Source organism: Haliotis rubra, unplaced genomic scaffold (genome assembly GCF_003918875.1).
Source record: "Haliotis rubra isolate DU_JTF1 unplaced genomic scaffold, ASM391887v1 Scf503, whole genome shotgun sequence".
NCBI lineage: Eukaryota > Metazoa > Mollusca > Gastropoda > Lepetellida > Haliotidae > Haliotis > Haliotis rubra.
Genome location: NW_025767195.1, coordinates 170,412 through 188,851, shown reverse-complemented (window position 1 = coordinate 188,851; position 18,440 = coordinate 170,412). Strand labels below are relative to the sequence as shown.

The 18,440-nt window shown below is 41.9% G+C and overlaps 2 protein-coding genes across 5 annotated transcripts in view; one reads left to right on the top strand and one right to left on the bottom strand.

Annotated features, from left to right (window-relative positions):
* The window catches only part of LOC124291963 (cell death abnormality protein 1-like), a 34,782-nt gene extending 31,020 nt beyond the window's left edge, over positions 1-3,762 (bottom strand). Inside the window, exon 1 of the mRNA XM_046729047.1 lies at positions 3,507-3,762. Within this exon, the coding sequence (XP_046585003.1) occupies positions 3,507-3,762 (256 nt within the window). The remainder of the gene's footprint in view (positions 1-3,506) is intronic.
* The window catches only part of LOC124291952, a 213,417-nt gene that overhangs the window by 81,717 nt on the left and 113,260 nt on the right, over positions 1-18,440 (top strand). For 3 of the 4 annotated variants that reach the window (XM_046729034.1, XM_046729037.1, XM_046729038.1), the window contains exon 3: positions 12,777-12,809. The gene's annotated coding sequence lies outside the window, so the exon portion shown is untranslated. Of the gene's footprint in view, positions 1-12,488; positions 12,649-12,776; positions 12,810-18,440 lie in introns of those variants that run through there. The other variant, XM_046729036.1, reaches the window with a different exon arrangement.

Genomic DNA, 18,440 nt, shown 5'->3' with positions numbered 1-18,440 from the left:
CTTTCTCTGGCTTGTTGTTTGCACTCTGATGTATCGACAATGGTGTGTATAATCTCGAGTCACCAAAATCAGATCCTGTGGGTATCGGTCCTTACCACGTGGGTATAGTTAAACACTCTGGCAACCAGGTCAGCGTTGTCGTTGCGTCATGTCACAGTTCGGCTGTTAAAGTCAGGTCACAGGCTGTTATAGACAGGTCACAGTTCGGCTGTTACAGTCAGGTCACAGGCTGTTATAGACAGGTCACAGTTCGGCTGTTACAGTCAGGTCACAGGCTGTTAAAGACAGGTCGCATTTAGCCAAGTACAGTCAGGTCACAGTGATTCTGTTTCAGTCAGGTCACAGTTCGGCTGTTTCAGTCAGGTCACAGTTCGGCTGTTACAGTCAGGTCGCTGTTCGGCTGTTATGGACAGGTCACACATAGACAGTTACGGCTTGGTCACAGTTCGGCGGTTACAGTCAGGCCACAGTTCGGCGGTTACAGTCAGGTGACAGTGATTCTGTTACAGTCAGGTCACTGTTCGGCTGTTATGGACAGGTCACACATAGACAGTTACAGCTTGGTCAGTTAGTTACCGCTTGGTCACAGGCAAGTACAGCCAGGTCACAGTTCGGCTGTTACAGTCAGGTCACAGTGAGGCGGTTACAGTCAGATGACCGTTTCTTATGGCCAGGTCACATTTCGGCAATTACATTCAGACCACAATTAGGCAGCTACAGTTAAGTCAGAGTTAAGTTATAGTTAAGCTATTACAGTCATTTTTACAGCTAGGTAAATTTCAGTAATGTTATATACAAGTAAACCACTATGTGAACTAATCTATATCAATATTTAAACCTTCTCAAAGGCATGTACAAAGGTTTAACATGGCTCATATATATATATAGTGTGTGTGTGCGTGCGTGCGTGCGTGCGTGCGTGCGTGTGTGTAAACATTTAACATTCCCGTATTGTATCAAAGCCTTACTTGGGCCTTTCATGTTTTCACATATCCCTTTCCCTTAAATAAAATAAATTAAATGGCATAATACCGTCACACCACACCATAATTTCATTATGGCCATTAGTATATTACAATTATACATATTTAACAGTCAACATCCCGTACCCTATCCTACATTAATTAAATCTCTTTGAAATTAAAAAAATAAATAAACACCTGCTGATGGGTGCCTTAAAGGTCACATGCAACCAAACAATCAAACATAATTTAAACACAATTATCACTTATTCATGACCTATAATATACATTGCTGATTATGAAAAAAGTGCAATATTTTGTACTTGGGTTTACTTCCTAAGAAACGAAGCAGCCGGGATACCGAACCCAGTCAGAGCGGGTGGGTGTGCACTCAAGTGTAACGGCTGGTTCATTTGCAGATGCCTTCACGGCTAATTGTGTGTGTATATATAGAGATGTTGGGTTTTGTAGAAACGTGCTCATTTTTTGTGTATAACATTTTGCAATCAACAGACATCATAACATGTCATGTGTACAAGTATCACACCTGCCTGTCTGTGTAATTACATGATGTGACAGAGACCGAACTCGGGCCATAAATCAATGCGTTTTGTTTATTGTGTATAGCCTGATAGGTGTTAATTTCCAATTGAATGTGGTCAGTGATCGAAGTTGTGTATTAAATATTGTCATTAGCAGGCAGGCAGGCAGACACACAGGTGTCCATAAAACAGACATTGAGTCTGTGTCAACGACATGTCTATATCCCAGTTAGAAATTCTGTCAACGCTAAATAATGACATTGCTTTTAAGTATCGAACTGTGAAAGTGACTTGGTAAGAAGAACGTGTGGTGAAATAGACAAATGAAATTATATAAACAGTTAAATCGGTAATCTACTGTCACGACATATAAAAAGCTCGCGCCTGTGAAATATTAACAAAACATTAGAAAAATAGCTCACACCAAAGCCTTCATCGAGTATTCACCGGACAACCCGCTTACCAGCTTCGCGAACCTATTTCACTGCGCATGTGCTATGAGCGCAGCCCAGCTGTTGAAACCACTTTTCCCCCAAGCGTTGGGCGAAAATTAGTGAATCGTTTGAGCTCCGATTTCGCGCGGTTTTTTTTCATCGCGTTTATAAATTGATTTTGGATTTTTGATGATTTGTTTCGGTAAGTCCATACCGAAAGGTATCAGAATCTGCAAAGTTGTGTTTTACGTTGCATGTGACCTTTAAACAAATTTCAGATTTGCAACCTGTTAAAACATGGTAGGAGTCATGAGGTTGTAACTTCATTTCTTAACCAATTTGCATACAACACATGTATGTTTTATACCATTGAGATGCAGGGTAGGGTTCGGTTTGTTGACAGAAATAATGTCGAGAATCAGAGAAAGAATAGAGTGTAAGATTTTAACTCTTACCTACCAAGCACTAAATGGAACTGCTCCACTCTGTCTCCAAGCCCTTGTCTCATCCTACGTCCCACCGATCCTACGTCCCACCGAGGAATCTCAGATCTGCCGATCAATCACTTCTTGTTGTGCCTCCATATAAACTCAAAATTTTCGGACATAGATCCTTCAAACATTCAGCTGCTTGCCTGTTGAACTCTCTCCCTACAGACATTAAATCCGCTCCAACTCTCTCAAGTTTTAAATCTCATCTAAAGACATTTCTTTTTCTTCGCTATTGACTGTCTTGTGTTTGCGCTTAGAGCATGGCCAAGTGTTGTGAAGTCAAGCGCATTACAAATGATCTATATTATTATTAACCTGGTGATTGATAATATGGAAACCCATCAATGGGTCATCGGGTCATGACATCACGAAGTAAGCATTGTGGAGACATTGACATCGGTTAGCACGTGAGGTGATTACACATGACGCGCAATCCAGTGAAGGGCTTGGACGTTCTGAACAATTTTGATGTCTAGTTTTTCAATCAAACATGCTACAATAAAATCTGAGTGAATAAGTGGGGTCTACCGCCCCGTCATAAGAAGAAACCGCACATGGCAGCTTTAATATGTGTACGAATTACACTGAGCCTAAGTTTACTTAGACGGATATAGATCCGGGTTACAATTGATCGTCAGCAACTCATGCTTGTCGTAAGAGGCAACTAATGGGATCGGGTGGTCAGGCTTGCTGACTTTGGTTGACACATGTCTTCGTATCCCAAGTGCGTAGATCGACGCTCATGCTGTTGATCACTGGTTTGTCTGGTCCAGACTCGATTATTTACAGACCGCCGCCATATGTCTAGAATATTGCTGAGTGCGGCGTAAAACTCAACTCACTCACCAGCTGCACCGAAGAATAAAATAGTTCCTCAAAAGCTAACGTGATCTTATAGTATACTAAAACTCGTTGGGTTATTTGTTCGGATCCCGGTCTTTAATGGGAGACTACTCCGTGATGGGAGAATGTTCGGTCTTGACATTGAATAAACATGTGTAACTATGGTAACCAACTAAAATTGATAAACAATTACTACATATACTACAGTGTGTTGGTTAGTGAGAGGATGTTAACGTTGAGTTGTGTCCCTTTTCTGCACCACCAGAGTTGTGTCCCTTTCCTGCACCACCAGAGTTGTGTCCCTTTTCTGCACCACCAGAGTTGTGTCCCTTTCCTGCACCACCAGAGTTGTGTCCCTTTCCTGCACCACCAGAGTTGTGTCCCTTTCCTGCACCACCAGAGTTGTGTCCCTTACCTGCACCACCAGAGTTATGCCCCTTTCCTGCACCACCAGAGCTGTGCCCCTTTCCTGCAAATCCCTTTCCTTCATTGTGGATTGAATCCCAGATTCATCTGGCTTCTCAGCACCGTATTCGCTTCTTCATAAAAGTCCGGGGCGGTGGGGTAGCCTAGTGGTTAAAGCGTTGGCTCGTCACGCCGAAGACCCGGGTTCGAATCCCCACATGGGCACAATGTGTGAAGCCCATTTCTGGTGTCCCCCGCCGGGATGTTGCTGGAATATTGCTAAAAGCGGCGTAAAACCAAACTCAGTCAGTCAGTCCCATACCTGCTATTCACAGGTGTTGTGTACTTGTCAATCATTGTTCCATGATTTGCAAAATGGTTCATTGGTGCCATGAAAACCATTTTTATGGTTACTCATGTATCAAGTGCATAAGGTTAGATTAAAGTGTCTGTTTGCCTGAAGAGGGGTTACCATATCATTATTTATCTAGTTTTAAATGGATACAGTTTCAAATTATAAGTCTACGTTTAAGTAAAGTTTTGAATTTTTGTGATCCTTAGCAAAGTGTGAGTAGTATATTATGTCGAATCTGGACCTGATCCATTCGGTTATGTGAGTGAGTTGGGTTTTACGCCTGGACCAGACAATCCAGTTATCAACATCATAAGCATCGATCTACGCAATTAGGATACGATGACATGTGTCAACCAAGTTAGCGAACCTGACCACTCGATCCCGTTAGTCGTCTCTTCCGACAAGCATGGGTTACTGAAGATCAATTCTAACCAGGATCTTCACGGGTTGTTTATCATGGAGCCAAATGGAAGATATATGTTTCTGTTTCCATATTCTTACACACAATAATTACATGCATGTAAACATGTAAACACGTCTCGTGCAGCGTCGTGACATTTGTGTGTGTGACATTATACTTAAAGTACTTAGTTGTTGGGTACAGGCGCCCTGCTGTGGCTCGTATAAGTATACTGTGTCACCCAAACTGAGCTAGCTCTCTCTGTCTCTGTCTCTCTCGCTCTCTCTCTCTCACACACACACATGCACGCACACTCTCTATCTCTCTCACACACACACGTGCGCGCACACGCACGCACGCACAGACAGACACAGACTTGTCCCTGAACCACAACCCTTTTCGCTATGCTAAAGTCTAGATTTCTTTAGGTTCAGGAATCTCCCATCTCACTGGGGCCCCTTTTCAGTATAATTGGAATTATTTTCTGTCAAAATTAGATATAACCAATGACTAACCGTTAGTCTAACACAGACACACACAGACACACACAGACACATACAAGCACACGCACTCTGTCACCCAGACTACCGAGGGCATATACACATGGTTAGTCCGAACTTTACTGTGTGGTGGGTCAGTCAGTCACATGCAGTACTTCCAGTCTGGACGAAGCACCGTCTGATATGGCGGCCGGTTGTAATTGCCCCGTCACTCGGTGCATGGTCGGTGTACCGTGGAGTATACCATACTGAATGATCCCATCGTATATTGGAGTTATACCAATTGTACACAGTGTGTATAGCGGCACTGTCGGTTATTATGTCTAGTTTCGGATCATTGCTATACACAAACAAATGTGTCTCATTCAGTTGCTTTTGGATTATTTTCATAACTTGAGTACGTATGTTCATGTTGTTTATTGGATGTGTACCTGGGATTGGTGGGTGAACCTGTCAGTCCATCAGTCCACCGACCTGGGATTGGTGGGCGAGCCTGTCAGTCCATCAGTCCACCGACCTGGGATTGGTGGGCGAGCCTGTCAGTCTATCAGTCCACCGACCTGGGATTGGTGGGCGAGCCTGTCAGTCCATCAGTCCACCGACCTGGGATTGGTGGGCGAGTCTGTCAGTCCATCAGTCCACCGACCTGGGATTGGTGGGCGAGTCTGTCAGTCCATCAGTCCACCGACCTGGGATTGGTGGGCGAGCCTGTCAGTCCATCAGTCCACCGACCTGTGATTGGTGGGCGAGCCTGTCAGTCCATCAGTCCCGACCGACCTGTCCACCGACCTGGGATTGGTGGGCGAGCCTGTCAGTCCACCGACCTGTCCCCAGTCCATCAGTTCACCGACCTGTTGGTGGGCGAGCCTGTCAGTCCATCAGTCCACCGACCTGTGATTGGTGGGTGAGCCTGTCAGTCAATCAGTCCACCGACCTGGGATTGGTGGGCGAGTCTGTCAGTCCACCAGTCCACCGACCTGGGGTTGGTTGGTGAGCCTGTCAGTGTATCAGTTCATCGACCTGGGATTGGTGGGCGAGCCTGTCAGTCCACCGACCTGGGATTGGTGGGCGAGCCTGTCAGTCTACGGGCCCGGGATAGTGCATAAGATGTGTATACAAGTTTTTGTTTGTTTGTTGTTTTACGCCGCACTCAGCAATATTTCAGCTATAGGCGGCAGTCTGTAAATAATCGAGTGTGGACCAGTCAATCAAGTGATCAACAGCATGAGAACGTTAGTTGCCTCTTACGACAAGCATGGGTTACAGAAGATGAATTCTAACCCGGATCTTTACGGGTCTGTATACTAGTAGCGCGGTTGTAATGCGGAATGTGTATACACGTGGACTGGTTGTAGTATGTGTATACACGTGGATTGGTTGTGGATGTGTATACACGTGGATTGGTTGTAGTATGTGTGTACACGTTAACTGGTTGTAGTATGTGTATACAAGTGGACTGGTTGTAGTATGTGTACACACGTGGACTGGTTGTAGTATGTGTACACAAGTGGACTGGTTGGTTGTTGTATATGTACACACGTGGATTGGTTGTAGTATGTGTACACACGTGGATTTGTATTATGTGTACACACGTGGATTACACGTGGTGTGTTGGCGTGGACTGTTGTATTATGTGTACACACGTGGATTGGTTGTAGTATGTGTGTACACGTGGACTGGTTGTAGTATGTGTACACACGTGGATTGGTTGTGGATGTGTACACGTGGACTGGTTGTAGTATGTGTATACACGTGGATTGGTTGTGGATGTGTATACACGTGTATTGGTTGTAAGATGTGTACACGTGTATTGCTTTAAGGTGTGTATACACGTGTATTGGTTGTAGATGTGTGCATACGTGTGGATTGGTTGTAAGATGTGTATGCACGTGTATTGGTTGTAAGATGTGTACACGTGTATTGCTTTAAGGTGTGTATACACGTGTATTGGTTGTAATGTGTGCATACGTGTGGATTGGTTGTAAGATGTGTATGCACGTGTATTGTGGGATGTTTATGCACTTTGTAAGGTGTGTATACATATGGAGTGGTTGTAACATAACTGGTAAACAGCCCACCGCCACCCACGTCAACCGAATCCTCCGCACAGTATTTGACATAACAGCTGAAGTCGATCACGTTCACAAAGAACAACGCCACCTTTGCTGTCTTCTTGATCGGGAAGGCGGTGGGGTTGCCTTGTGGTTAAAGCGTTCGCTCGTCACTCCGAAGACCCGGGTTCGATTCGCCCATGGGTACAATGTGTGAAGCCCATTTCTAGTGTCCCCCGCCTTGATATTGCTGGAATATTGCTAAAAGCGGCATAAAACTATACTCACTCACAAACAATAACACCACCTTTGCTGTCTTCTTGATCTACACAGTCTCTTCTTGTGCTATGTTGCCCATATCATGTCCGAAGTAGGGAACCTGTGTTTTGTCACGTTTTCATTAAAGCAGAGTATTAGTTGCTATTATTTTTGGAAGCAGTGTAGCATGGCATACTTTCCATCCACGGTATTGTTACCGCTTATGTGCGTTTCTTTTTATGCTGAGTATAAGTTGCGTAGATTGGTAGTCCGACATGCATGGTTTCATTACGACAGCCATGTAATAATGCCGTCAGTCATACTCAGACATACTCCCAGATGCTCCCGCCCACACACGGTGAGTCAGACGTCCAGACAGCCTCGCAGACACACGTGTAGCTAAAACACGTGCACACGCACGTGCATTTGTATAACTTACCACAGCACACTTAACACGAAGTGTAAACCTATTAAGACTGCATGCTAAATAAACAAAACGTCATCACGTCTGCGCGAGACCTTCAGTTGCATTGGCGAACCTTTCCATTCACTTGTGGTACAGGCACATGCATCTTTTAATTGATGATATCAAAACATGCAAAACAACAGTGAAATAAGGCAAAGCAAAATGAAACAGGTTTTAAGCGATGTTGATCCTTCTAACTTTATTCAGCTGTCTCCAACGGTTCTGTAACAGAATGCTCCCGTTTATGACTTATTTCGCCACAGCAAGATTCTGAATCATACAGTGAATACAAGGAGCAATAACACTAGATAAATTCCCAGTGAAAAAAACACTTCTTCTATTTACGAAGTGATCGCGTGGAGAGGAACAAAACGAAAATATGGGGTGGAGAAATTTTGACGTAACAGTTTGCCGACGCGCGCGTGCTTTCTGAGCCGTGACGCCATCCGCAATTGAAGCGTGAAATGTCTGGTTGCGGTTGCGGAATAATACGACATACTGACGTGAGGCGTATGCACAGTTTGCCGGTAAATTCGGTCCGTGTTACCCAAGGCCCCTTCCTCGCCGCAGTCGAGTCGTCAAAAGCAACAGACAGCACGAACTACGGTTAACCGTTCGGGACACAAATCGTGCAAAACACTGACGCGCTGCTGGGCGTTAAACTTGAACTGCCTTCCTGTTGTGGCTTTGAATTTTACTGAAATGTCGGTCAACAGTTTCTGAGGAAAATATCTTATAAGCCATATGCTTTCATGAAATGCTTTTGCTTTATGTGGCGGAAACATATCGAGTTGAACTATAAGCAAGGTGCGTGGACATGTACTTTTGTGCCTGGAACTGTGTAAATTATAAATATACAATATAAATGTTTGGACCATTTTATCATAGTGTGGATATTGTTTTACTACTAGTTAGATTGACATATTTGTTATGTTATGACATGTTTTGTATGTATTCATTTCATTTCAATAGTTATCTACCCTTTCAATGGCTACCTCATCCTCGCGTCATGTAGTAGGACCCAAGCCTTGCTTGAGTGAGTGAGTGAGTGAGTGAGTTTAGTTTTTACATCGCTTTAAGCAATATTCCAGCAATATCACGGCGGGGGACACCAGAAATGGGCTTCATACATTGTACCCATGTGGTGAAGGGAACCTGGGTCTTCGACGCGACGCCAATCTTTGGATATTTGGAGGAGGACGCAAAGTTCTTACTTACCATTTTTAAACAGATATCGATTGTATCTTAAACATCTATTTAAACGTGGTTAACGTTTCTTGAAGATATTTCCAAAAGATGCATGGAAAGTTGGAATATATGAAAATTATGTGCGCTAAACGTTGACCAGCTTAGGCTTTCTACAGTACTTCTGTAGCTTGTCGAAAGAGGCGACTAACGGGATCGGGTGGTCAGGCTCACTGACATGGTTGACACATGTCATCGTATCCCAATTGCGTGGATCGATAATCATGATGCTGATCACTTGATTGTCTGGTCCAGACTCGCTTATTTACAGACCGCCGCCATATAGCTGGAATATTGCTGAGTGCGTCGTAGAACTAAACTCACTCCATTACTCAGTTTACTCACATATACTCATGCACTTCGAGCCATACTGATAATATTCCGATATAAACATTTTGGCTTTTGTTGTTATCTCAATGTTGAGTATATAGAGGATATTTTATGAGTGCCAATGTCATACTATGTTTACGACACGAGTGCCTAAATGTTGGTATTTCCCGATTTTTAGGCACGAGTTTCGTAAACATAGTATGATGTGGACACACATAGAATATTCTATTTATTACCAAGTCGTCAAATTGAGGAAAATAAACCCAATTTACTTTCAAACATAGGCTGACTACCCGCCGTCGCCGTATGTAGAATGCAACGTCATAGAAGAAACGTGGCGTCATAGCATTATTCATGACGTCACGTCTCCACGACAAAGTGATATTTTGCCCTAGGGCATCGTATGAAAAATATGAATCCCGATATTTTCGCCCTCGGAGGTAATAAATAGAGGATATTACATGAGTGCCCATGTCATACTATCTTTACGACACGAGTGCCTAAATGTTGGTATTTCCCGAGCGAGGGCGAGGGATATACCGATATTTAGGCACGAGTGTCGTAAACATAGTATGATATGGGCACTCATATAATATCCTCTATATATTGAATGGTGAAAAAATTGATACATTTATGTAGGGTATATGTATATCTGTGCATGTGTTGAGTATACGTTTATATCGAAAGGGGGCGGTGGGGTAGCCTAGTGGTTAAAGCGTTGGCTCGTCACGCCGAAGTCACGGGTTCGAATCCCCACATGGGTACAATGAGTGAAGCCCTTTTCTGTTGCCCCCGCTGTGATATTGCTGGAATATTGCTAAAAGCGGCGTAAAACCAAACTCAGTCAGTCAGTCAGTTATTTCGAATAGTGATTGATTATATTGATATACACATTTTGCATGTATCGATATCCCAGTGTCGAGTATACTTTTATATCGAATGGTGATTATATTGATATACCCATGCTGGATATATTTATATATCTGTGTTAAGTATAAACTGATGTCCGCAATGTTGAGTATATGGATGTCCCAGCAATGAGTATACTAATATACCCATATGGTATACAGTTATGAGTGACTGAATTTAGTTTTACGCCGCTTTTAGCAATACTCCAGCAATATCACAACGGGGACACCATGGGCTTCATACATTGTACCATGTGAGGAATCGAACCTAGGTCTTCGGCGTGACGAGCGAACTCTTTAACCACTAGGCTACCCCACCGCCCGCATACCGTTATGAACCTGTTGAATATAGTTACATCCTGTGTTGAGTATACTAGTATTGTTATTCCATATGGTGAGTATACTGATATACTCATGTTGAGCAAATTCATACCGCAATCGGTGTGCACTTATATATGCGAGTCGGAGCGTGCGTGTGTATGTGTAAATGAGGCAATTCACTAGTACGCATGTGTGTGTGTGTGTGTATGTATGTATGTATGTGTGTGTTTATTTGTATATATGATAACAACCCGACATCCTGTGACCATCTGTAAATCTGTAAAATCATGCCTATGAATATAAACATATAATACCGTTAGAAAACTGTTTAAAGTCGCATCACAAAACAAATATTGGAAAATTATTCCTTACATCCGTATCCGTCCATCATGACCACAATGAAATACAACATTCCTCTCTGCCCCACGTAACGCTATACTTTCCTGGTGGGTTTAGTGTGTGTATCAAAACAGTGCATAGCCTTTGTAACTAACAACAAAACCTCTGAACATGCATTGACAGATTTACATGTACAAATACCAGTAAGCAATTTATTCTGTACTTGACAGTACTTCTATAAATAGCTTCCCATGGGATACGTCATTGCTGAGTATTCGGGACGATTTCTGTACACTGCAGCGTTCGTAACCTCGACAGAGCCCTAGCTTGCACCTACATTAAACTTTTATCAGTAAATGTCTGTATGCGATGCTAAGGCTGTTACAGCGGGGATGCTTACCCTGCTTAATCGATGTGCAATGCTGAAGACAAGTCAAGTGACATTTTGATCGGTCTAGGAACACTGCGACATTGTATAGGCGTCTACATGCAATATCTTTATTATTTCGCCATGCAATTTCGCCATATTCTTCATCATCGATTGCTGTCTCACTGACGGAAGGCTCTGGATAACTAAACTTGTAACCCATACAGACCTCGTCTACGTTTACAGTGTAATCGAAATATATACCTTACACGGTCAGTGGACGAAGAAATATATTTTGTATTTTGAGGTCAAATTCGCTGAAAATCGAGATGAATTTATATATTGGGGTTGTGTAGTATGATAATGAACATTTCCGATTTAGCTATAGCGATACAGATGGAAGCTGAGCGTAAACTCTTGGCCTGTCTGTGTCGACGGAATGTAGGTATGGGTGGTGGAAGACATGACGGAGTCAGCTTATGGCAACTATCTGTGTGACTAAGATTGCCGTGTCTGTGAAACTTGACACAATGCTTCCGTCGAGACGCCGGGAACGCTCTCGTTTAACCTTTAGCTTGGTGAAAAACTCGAGCACGTCCAAAACACTGCTGTATGATAAAAAGTCGAAATGTGTTTCAATTTGCAGGGCGCTCTACTTGTCGTCATGGCTCGTAGCGTGACTTTCATACAAATTTCCTAAGAAAGGTTGTTTCGTCGGCCATTAATGTTTCATGGTTGTATATCTGGGTATATTAATTTCATAACCTGTTGTTTCATTTACATTGTTACACAACGATGAAAATAATTGAAATGAGGCAGGCGGCCAGAAACGCTTGCGAATCAATATATACTACACGGTGAAAATGTCTGACTTCGAAGATTCTTATTTGTACATATTTATCAAACTGACAAACAAAACGGACAAGCCCAGACTTGCATTTATTAACCTATAACAATGTTTAACTTCGCGGTGGTTAAAAATCGGTAATTCCCCGATTTTCAAGCCCGTGGGAGACATTGGAACTGCAGACCGACCGGCGTTAATTTGGAAGCCAGTCGCCGACTTAAAAGCTACAGGGCAGTGTACGACAAACAGACGAGCACATCATTGCATTTATTGATTAGATGCTGACACTGTGTCATTCGAATGCTGAGTTTTATCTGTTCGCCTCCCTTATCAAATGCGAATTTTGCCTGAACCGTCTATCCATAGGCGGCGAACTTCAACATGTGACCGGCGAGGTTGATAGATGCGCAGACAAGTTTGTGCGCACTTTACACTGGAGTAATGGCGGATGTGAGTGGAGTGCACTAGGTTGTTATTTCTGCATGTATGAGCACCAAACACCATTTAGAGAATTTATGCATCATACGTCCATGTAGGGAGACCGTGTGTGCGCCGCGTCATGGTACTTTCTTGTGGACACTTGGGTAAGTTATTGCTAATTATGTTGTTAAAAAATGCATCGAGTTTTTTTTGCATTCTACTTCCGGCCTGAAAATCAACTTCCTCCGAATTCAACGACTAATGTTATTTTCTATGCTTTTCCCTGTTTCAGTTCTGTTGACGCATCACATCTCAGTCGTGAATGGTAAGTACGCTTCTTATTTATTGTTTCTTGTCTCCAAATGTGTTTGAACGCATGACGTAACATTAGCACTCGTGCGACATGCAATAGAACCCATTACGTACACCTCTCGGCGCATAGTTAGCGGTTAGCTATATTAAGCGCACTTACGTAATGCTCCCTACTAGAGGAGGAACAGAACCAGTCTCTGGATATGTGCGCTCGATAATTCAACGACAGAATTAGCTGTCCGTTTGATTAGATTAAACAGCTTTTAGTCAGTGAGTCCGGGCGTATATTAAGCTATCTGGACTTTTTTGTTGTTGAAAATGGCGCAGGGAGTTTGTGACCTGTCAAGGTTTAGGGATTTTGCCGCAAGTGTGCATGTGTTATGACTTGGCAGATAAGGCCTTACATGTGAGATTGTTTTGGGCTGTATCATGCGAGGTGATATCTCCAGACAAGACTGTGAACCAGTGCCCTCGCTTGACCTCCCAGCCTTGAGACCTGTCATACTGACAGTCTCTCAACATATGTAGCATGACCTTGTTTTGGAGATTAAAGCAAAACGTTTAAGTACCTGAATACCTCACTATTAGGTACTGTCTGTCGACATCCTCATTATAACATCTTCAATATCTGCTATGCTTCTTGAATAATTTTATTTCACTTGTAGTTCATGGGAGAAATTGTTTTTCAAAGGTTGCAGTATTATTCTGGGGATCTGGGTGATAAGATGACCTTGTCTATTCTTCAAAAGCCTTATAAAGAGGTCTTCAGTGCATTAATTAGCATAGTGTGGAGGGGAACTGCCACAACATTACACCCTTGCATAATGTCCTCTTTTGAAAATGACTTCCAAGATTTATCATGTTTGGGATTTAAAATAACAAGGTTTTGGACAGGTCTATTTCTACTTTACCGACACAGGTTATGCTATCTCATGAAATATTTGTGATGCTCATCCATGTGTTCAAATTTGAAATGGTGGATATTCCATTCGAAACGTGACTGTTGACATAACCTGGGTGGTGACCATGTTTATGTTATATTTCACTTATAGCATATTTTATACAAGTAAATATTACAGCTTACAGTCAGATATGGCCATGTAGGGAAACTGCCTTTGGTGTTATTGTTCACAATTTGAAACATGTAGAAATGTGTTTCAAATTTGTAGCAATACTTTGGTTACTTTGTATTGTTTCATGCCACCGCTGATGACCATTGTGCTAAGTTTCATTTTGCATTTATAAGTAAGTTCAGAAAAAGCAACAATATATTGTGTATTACTCGATATTGAAAGGAACTCTTTGATAAAGAGTTTTATTAATAATTGTTAAAAGTTCAGATCACATTCTCAACATGTTTGTCAAAATAATTGAGATAATTTTGGTTTGGTAGGGAATGGTTGGTCAGTTTCTCTGTTTGCATGACTTTTCACGCAGAATTACCTCTAGAAAAGTTGTCACCACAGCTAACGATGTTTGTTCATTTCATGTTTGGAGTTTGAATTTATGATCATTTTAACATATAACAATATTATATTTTCCTGTTTAACCTTTTTGAAACCATGTGTGACTTGATGAGTATGACGTGGAAGTACTTTCGAGATACAGTTTCATGTATGGGATTAGGGTTAAAAAGGTATCTACACCAAGTAATTTACAGGCTCTTGTGAAGTAGTGAAAACCTTGTATCAGGCTCTTGTGAAGGAACACATGAACGTCCGGGTTAGAATTGATCTTCAGTAACCAATGCTTGTAGTCAGGTGTCAGAAGGCGTCATCGTATAACGAGATCGGGGTCTTGTCAGACTCATGAATGTGCGTGGTTGACTCATGTCATCGTCGGTTCCCAATTACGTAGATTGATGCTCATGCTTTGATCACTGGATTGTCTTGTTCAGATCCGATTATTTGCATGAATGTTGTTAAAACTAAACTCACTATCAGGCTCTTATGAAGGAGTTAAACCTTGTATCAAGGAGTTAAACCTTGTATCATGAATCAGACATCTCTATTTTAGGGGTAACTGTACGGCATTTAAAAGGTATGAATGTTTTGTGTAAATAGGAAAAAGACCTCCAAAATTGAAAGAAAACCCTCATGTGATCATACACCGAGAAGCTTAGATGTTTGAAATTTTTTTTTCTTACCGCCTTTGATACATAAGATATCCCAGTTCTCATACAACTCAACAATGTAACTATCTGTCATATGAATTCCCACAGCAGCTCGGAGTTTAGTAATTGCCTTTGTGTGTAATTATATGGTTAGTTATATAGAGGATATTATATGAGTGTCCATGTCATACTATGTTTACGACAAGAGTGCCTAAATGTTGTGAGGGATATACCGATATTTAGGCACGAGTGTCGTAAACATAGTATGATAGTACGATAACAATGTTAAAGGTACATATAAACTTTAATAGAGGGATCATGAGACCATAACAAGTCGGGAGAATTTCAATTGAAAAGTCAATGACAATGGCGTCACGAGTCCACAAGCGGGACAGGGGTCAAACGACCATGTCACAAGCTCAATAATGGGTATGTCCACTAGTGGTGTTCCGATTAATTGAAATAATCGAAGATTTGTCGCAGTGACCAAATGACCAAGCAATCGATCACATTTTCTCATAATCGAACACAAACGATATTGGAACTAGTGTTTTAGTCTTTGAAACTCTTGTCGATGGAACATATATTCAAAGTTGTCAGAGCCTGAAAATGTGTTTAATTCTTAGAAAACTCACTTCAATAACTGAAAAGTCATGACTTAATAATAGTTGAAGACTCTGAGTAGTTTATGTTCATGATATATTAGTCATCACTTTAAAGTAGCAAGTTGCATCATGTTATACTTATCTGCAACTACAACCTGAATAGAAAAATCTGAGAAATGAGGATAACCAATTTTTTTCGATGATGTCTCGTTGGTAATGAAGCAATCATCAATTGTAAGATTTCAACCAATTCCCAACACTAATGTCCACCATCGGCATTGAGAACAGCAGTGCATTGACGATGCATAGAGCCTATCAAACGTGCAAGGAAGGCTTGTGGGATGTCACGCCAGATTCTCTCAAGGTCTGTTGCAAGGTCAAGGACGTTATCTGGCGGATGAGGAAGACAGCGTAGACGTCGATCCATCTCGTCCCAAACATGCTCTATCGGGGAGAGATCCGGTGAATTTGCAGGCCAAGGCAGTAAGTCAACATTGTCCTGTTGGAATGTTAACCCAGGGCCATGATGTTGCAGAAAAGGAATTGCCACAGGTCGAAGAATCTGATCCCTGTAGCCCACACCAGTTAAGTTGCCCTGAACAATCACCAAAGGAGTTCTTTGGCGTGCTGTTATTCCACCCCAAATCATCACGGAACCACCACCAAAGCGATTCCTCTCCAAGACACAGGCCTGTGCATAACGTTCTCCCACACGTCTATAGGCACGTTGACGTCCATCACTATGGGAAATGTTAAACCTGGACTCCTCTGTAAAAACAACATTTCTCCACCAAAACAAGGGTCTGTGGACATGATTTCGTCACAACATTCGGCGAGCTTGTCGATGACGTTGTGTCAGGATAGGCCGTATGGCGGGACTTCGTGGTCTGATCCTGTGATGACGTAAACGTTGTCGAACTGTGTTGGGGTGGATACTAGGGGGTACCTACTAGGGCTGCAATGAATACACTATGTGGCGAATATGATACGTATCATGAATTTTGGGTAACGAATACGAATGATTATTCACGAATACAATATTGTTGTTAAGTGATTGATGCACTTTATGGAACGCCCATGTTGACAGTTTTGATTTGTCACAGCAATAACCAGTGATCTCATGACACTCAAATTTGGTATGTAATAGTTATAGTCGACAGTACCATGTGCAGTCTTGGCAAACTAACATGACTTGCACTTCTGCAATGCTAGTACATGTTCCATTCTTGCATATCTCACTTTGGAAAGGACATAAGGGTTCAAGTAAAACATGCTCCCTTAAAAAAATTGTAAATATTCGTTAATATTCGGTTCTGGTGACCACGAATAACGAATTGAATTCATGAAGGGCTATGGTTCGATTCAGTGAATATGCGAGTGAATCGTTACAGCCTTAGTGGATACGTCGAAGTCCTGGGATGGTTCAGGCAGTCATCACTGCAGTCTGAAACCTGTGGCGAAGATGGGTCACCCTTATCCATCTGTCCTGTCTTGGCGTTGTTACACGTGGACGTCCAGAACGTGGCCGATCGATGACGTCATTTGTGTTCTGGTAGCGTCTCACCAGTGCAGAAATGGTGTTCCGGTGGCAGTGGAAATGTGCAGCCACTTGTCGTTGAGACATTCCCCATGGACCATCCCAATGGCCTCATGACATTGTGCAGACGTGAGCATTGGCATGCTATGCGTTTCAATAGCCGTATAATTTTTTGAACGATCGCAAGGGCAGGGGTTGGGCTTTCCAAAGTGACAGTATTGTGTGGCATTCATTTGCTCTGTTTCTCTTTCCCGGAATGCACGTGCAACGACGTATTGCACGTCTCAAGGACGAACCCACTGACGTCACGGAACGTGGCACGTGCATGCATGTTGGATACATGTCACTAATCTCTGAGTTTAAATCCTTATGTGTCTACAAAGGTTTGATAAAGTTAGATTTTAAATTTTTGTATGCAGAGTTTCTTTATGTGCCGAGTATATTTTGAGACATTTAATACAATGACTGATTATGCTTTTCTACGGGTATCATACTCTTTTACATATCTGAACATAATCTTTATGAAAGAAATACACGTAAGATGTTAATCAATACATGTGACATATTCAACTCACAAGAAAAGGCATCAAATGTCTTTGAGATGACCCCTTGTGCTTGTAGGCAGCACGTGCATTTCATGCCAGGTGAGTCGATGTTCTGTCATCATACCTGGCTGAGCGACCTAATTGCCATCAATAGTCTGATACATTGTTTTCAGCACAGCTATTCGTAATTTTTCTAAGTTTTGCCCGATTTTATGAGTAAACATGCTTTTCTGGATATCCTATTACGCATCCCACTGAACGCCCAGTTAGGCCGATGTGGGTTATTTCGACATATGCTATTTGCAATTTTGTAAATTTTAGGGATACAGAGTAATAGCCTAAAAACAGTTTTTTACCTGAAGACAGCATTTTAATATTGTACAGTCCACTGAATGAATGACAAAGATATCTACAGATTCAAAGCAATAATAGGAAATTATTTTGTATAATTTTAGATACAGATAAGTTCCTACACATTTTCTTTTTTTAAAACAAACAATATGCTGTCTTTCAATCTAGAATAAAGCATTGTGCTTGATAGTGTCTTGTTGAGTTTAATCACAGTCTCATCAAGAAAGACGAAAAAGTTGATGGCTATTATACATGCTATATCTACATGCAGGAGACTGGATGGTATTTCTGTTTGTGGAAATCACAGTTTGCTTGTAATTTTTATTGTTGTCTCACCTGGTTGATAGTCAGAGTTTGTCATGGCCTTTTTGTCAGTAGTTTGTTGTAAGTCATTAAACCAATTTGCCTTAGAAACCACTTTTTGTGTGTGTTTCCATCAAAAGTTTAGACTCACTAGTGTAAATGGTAACCACTTACTTCAGGCAACTGTTCT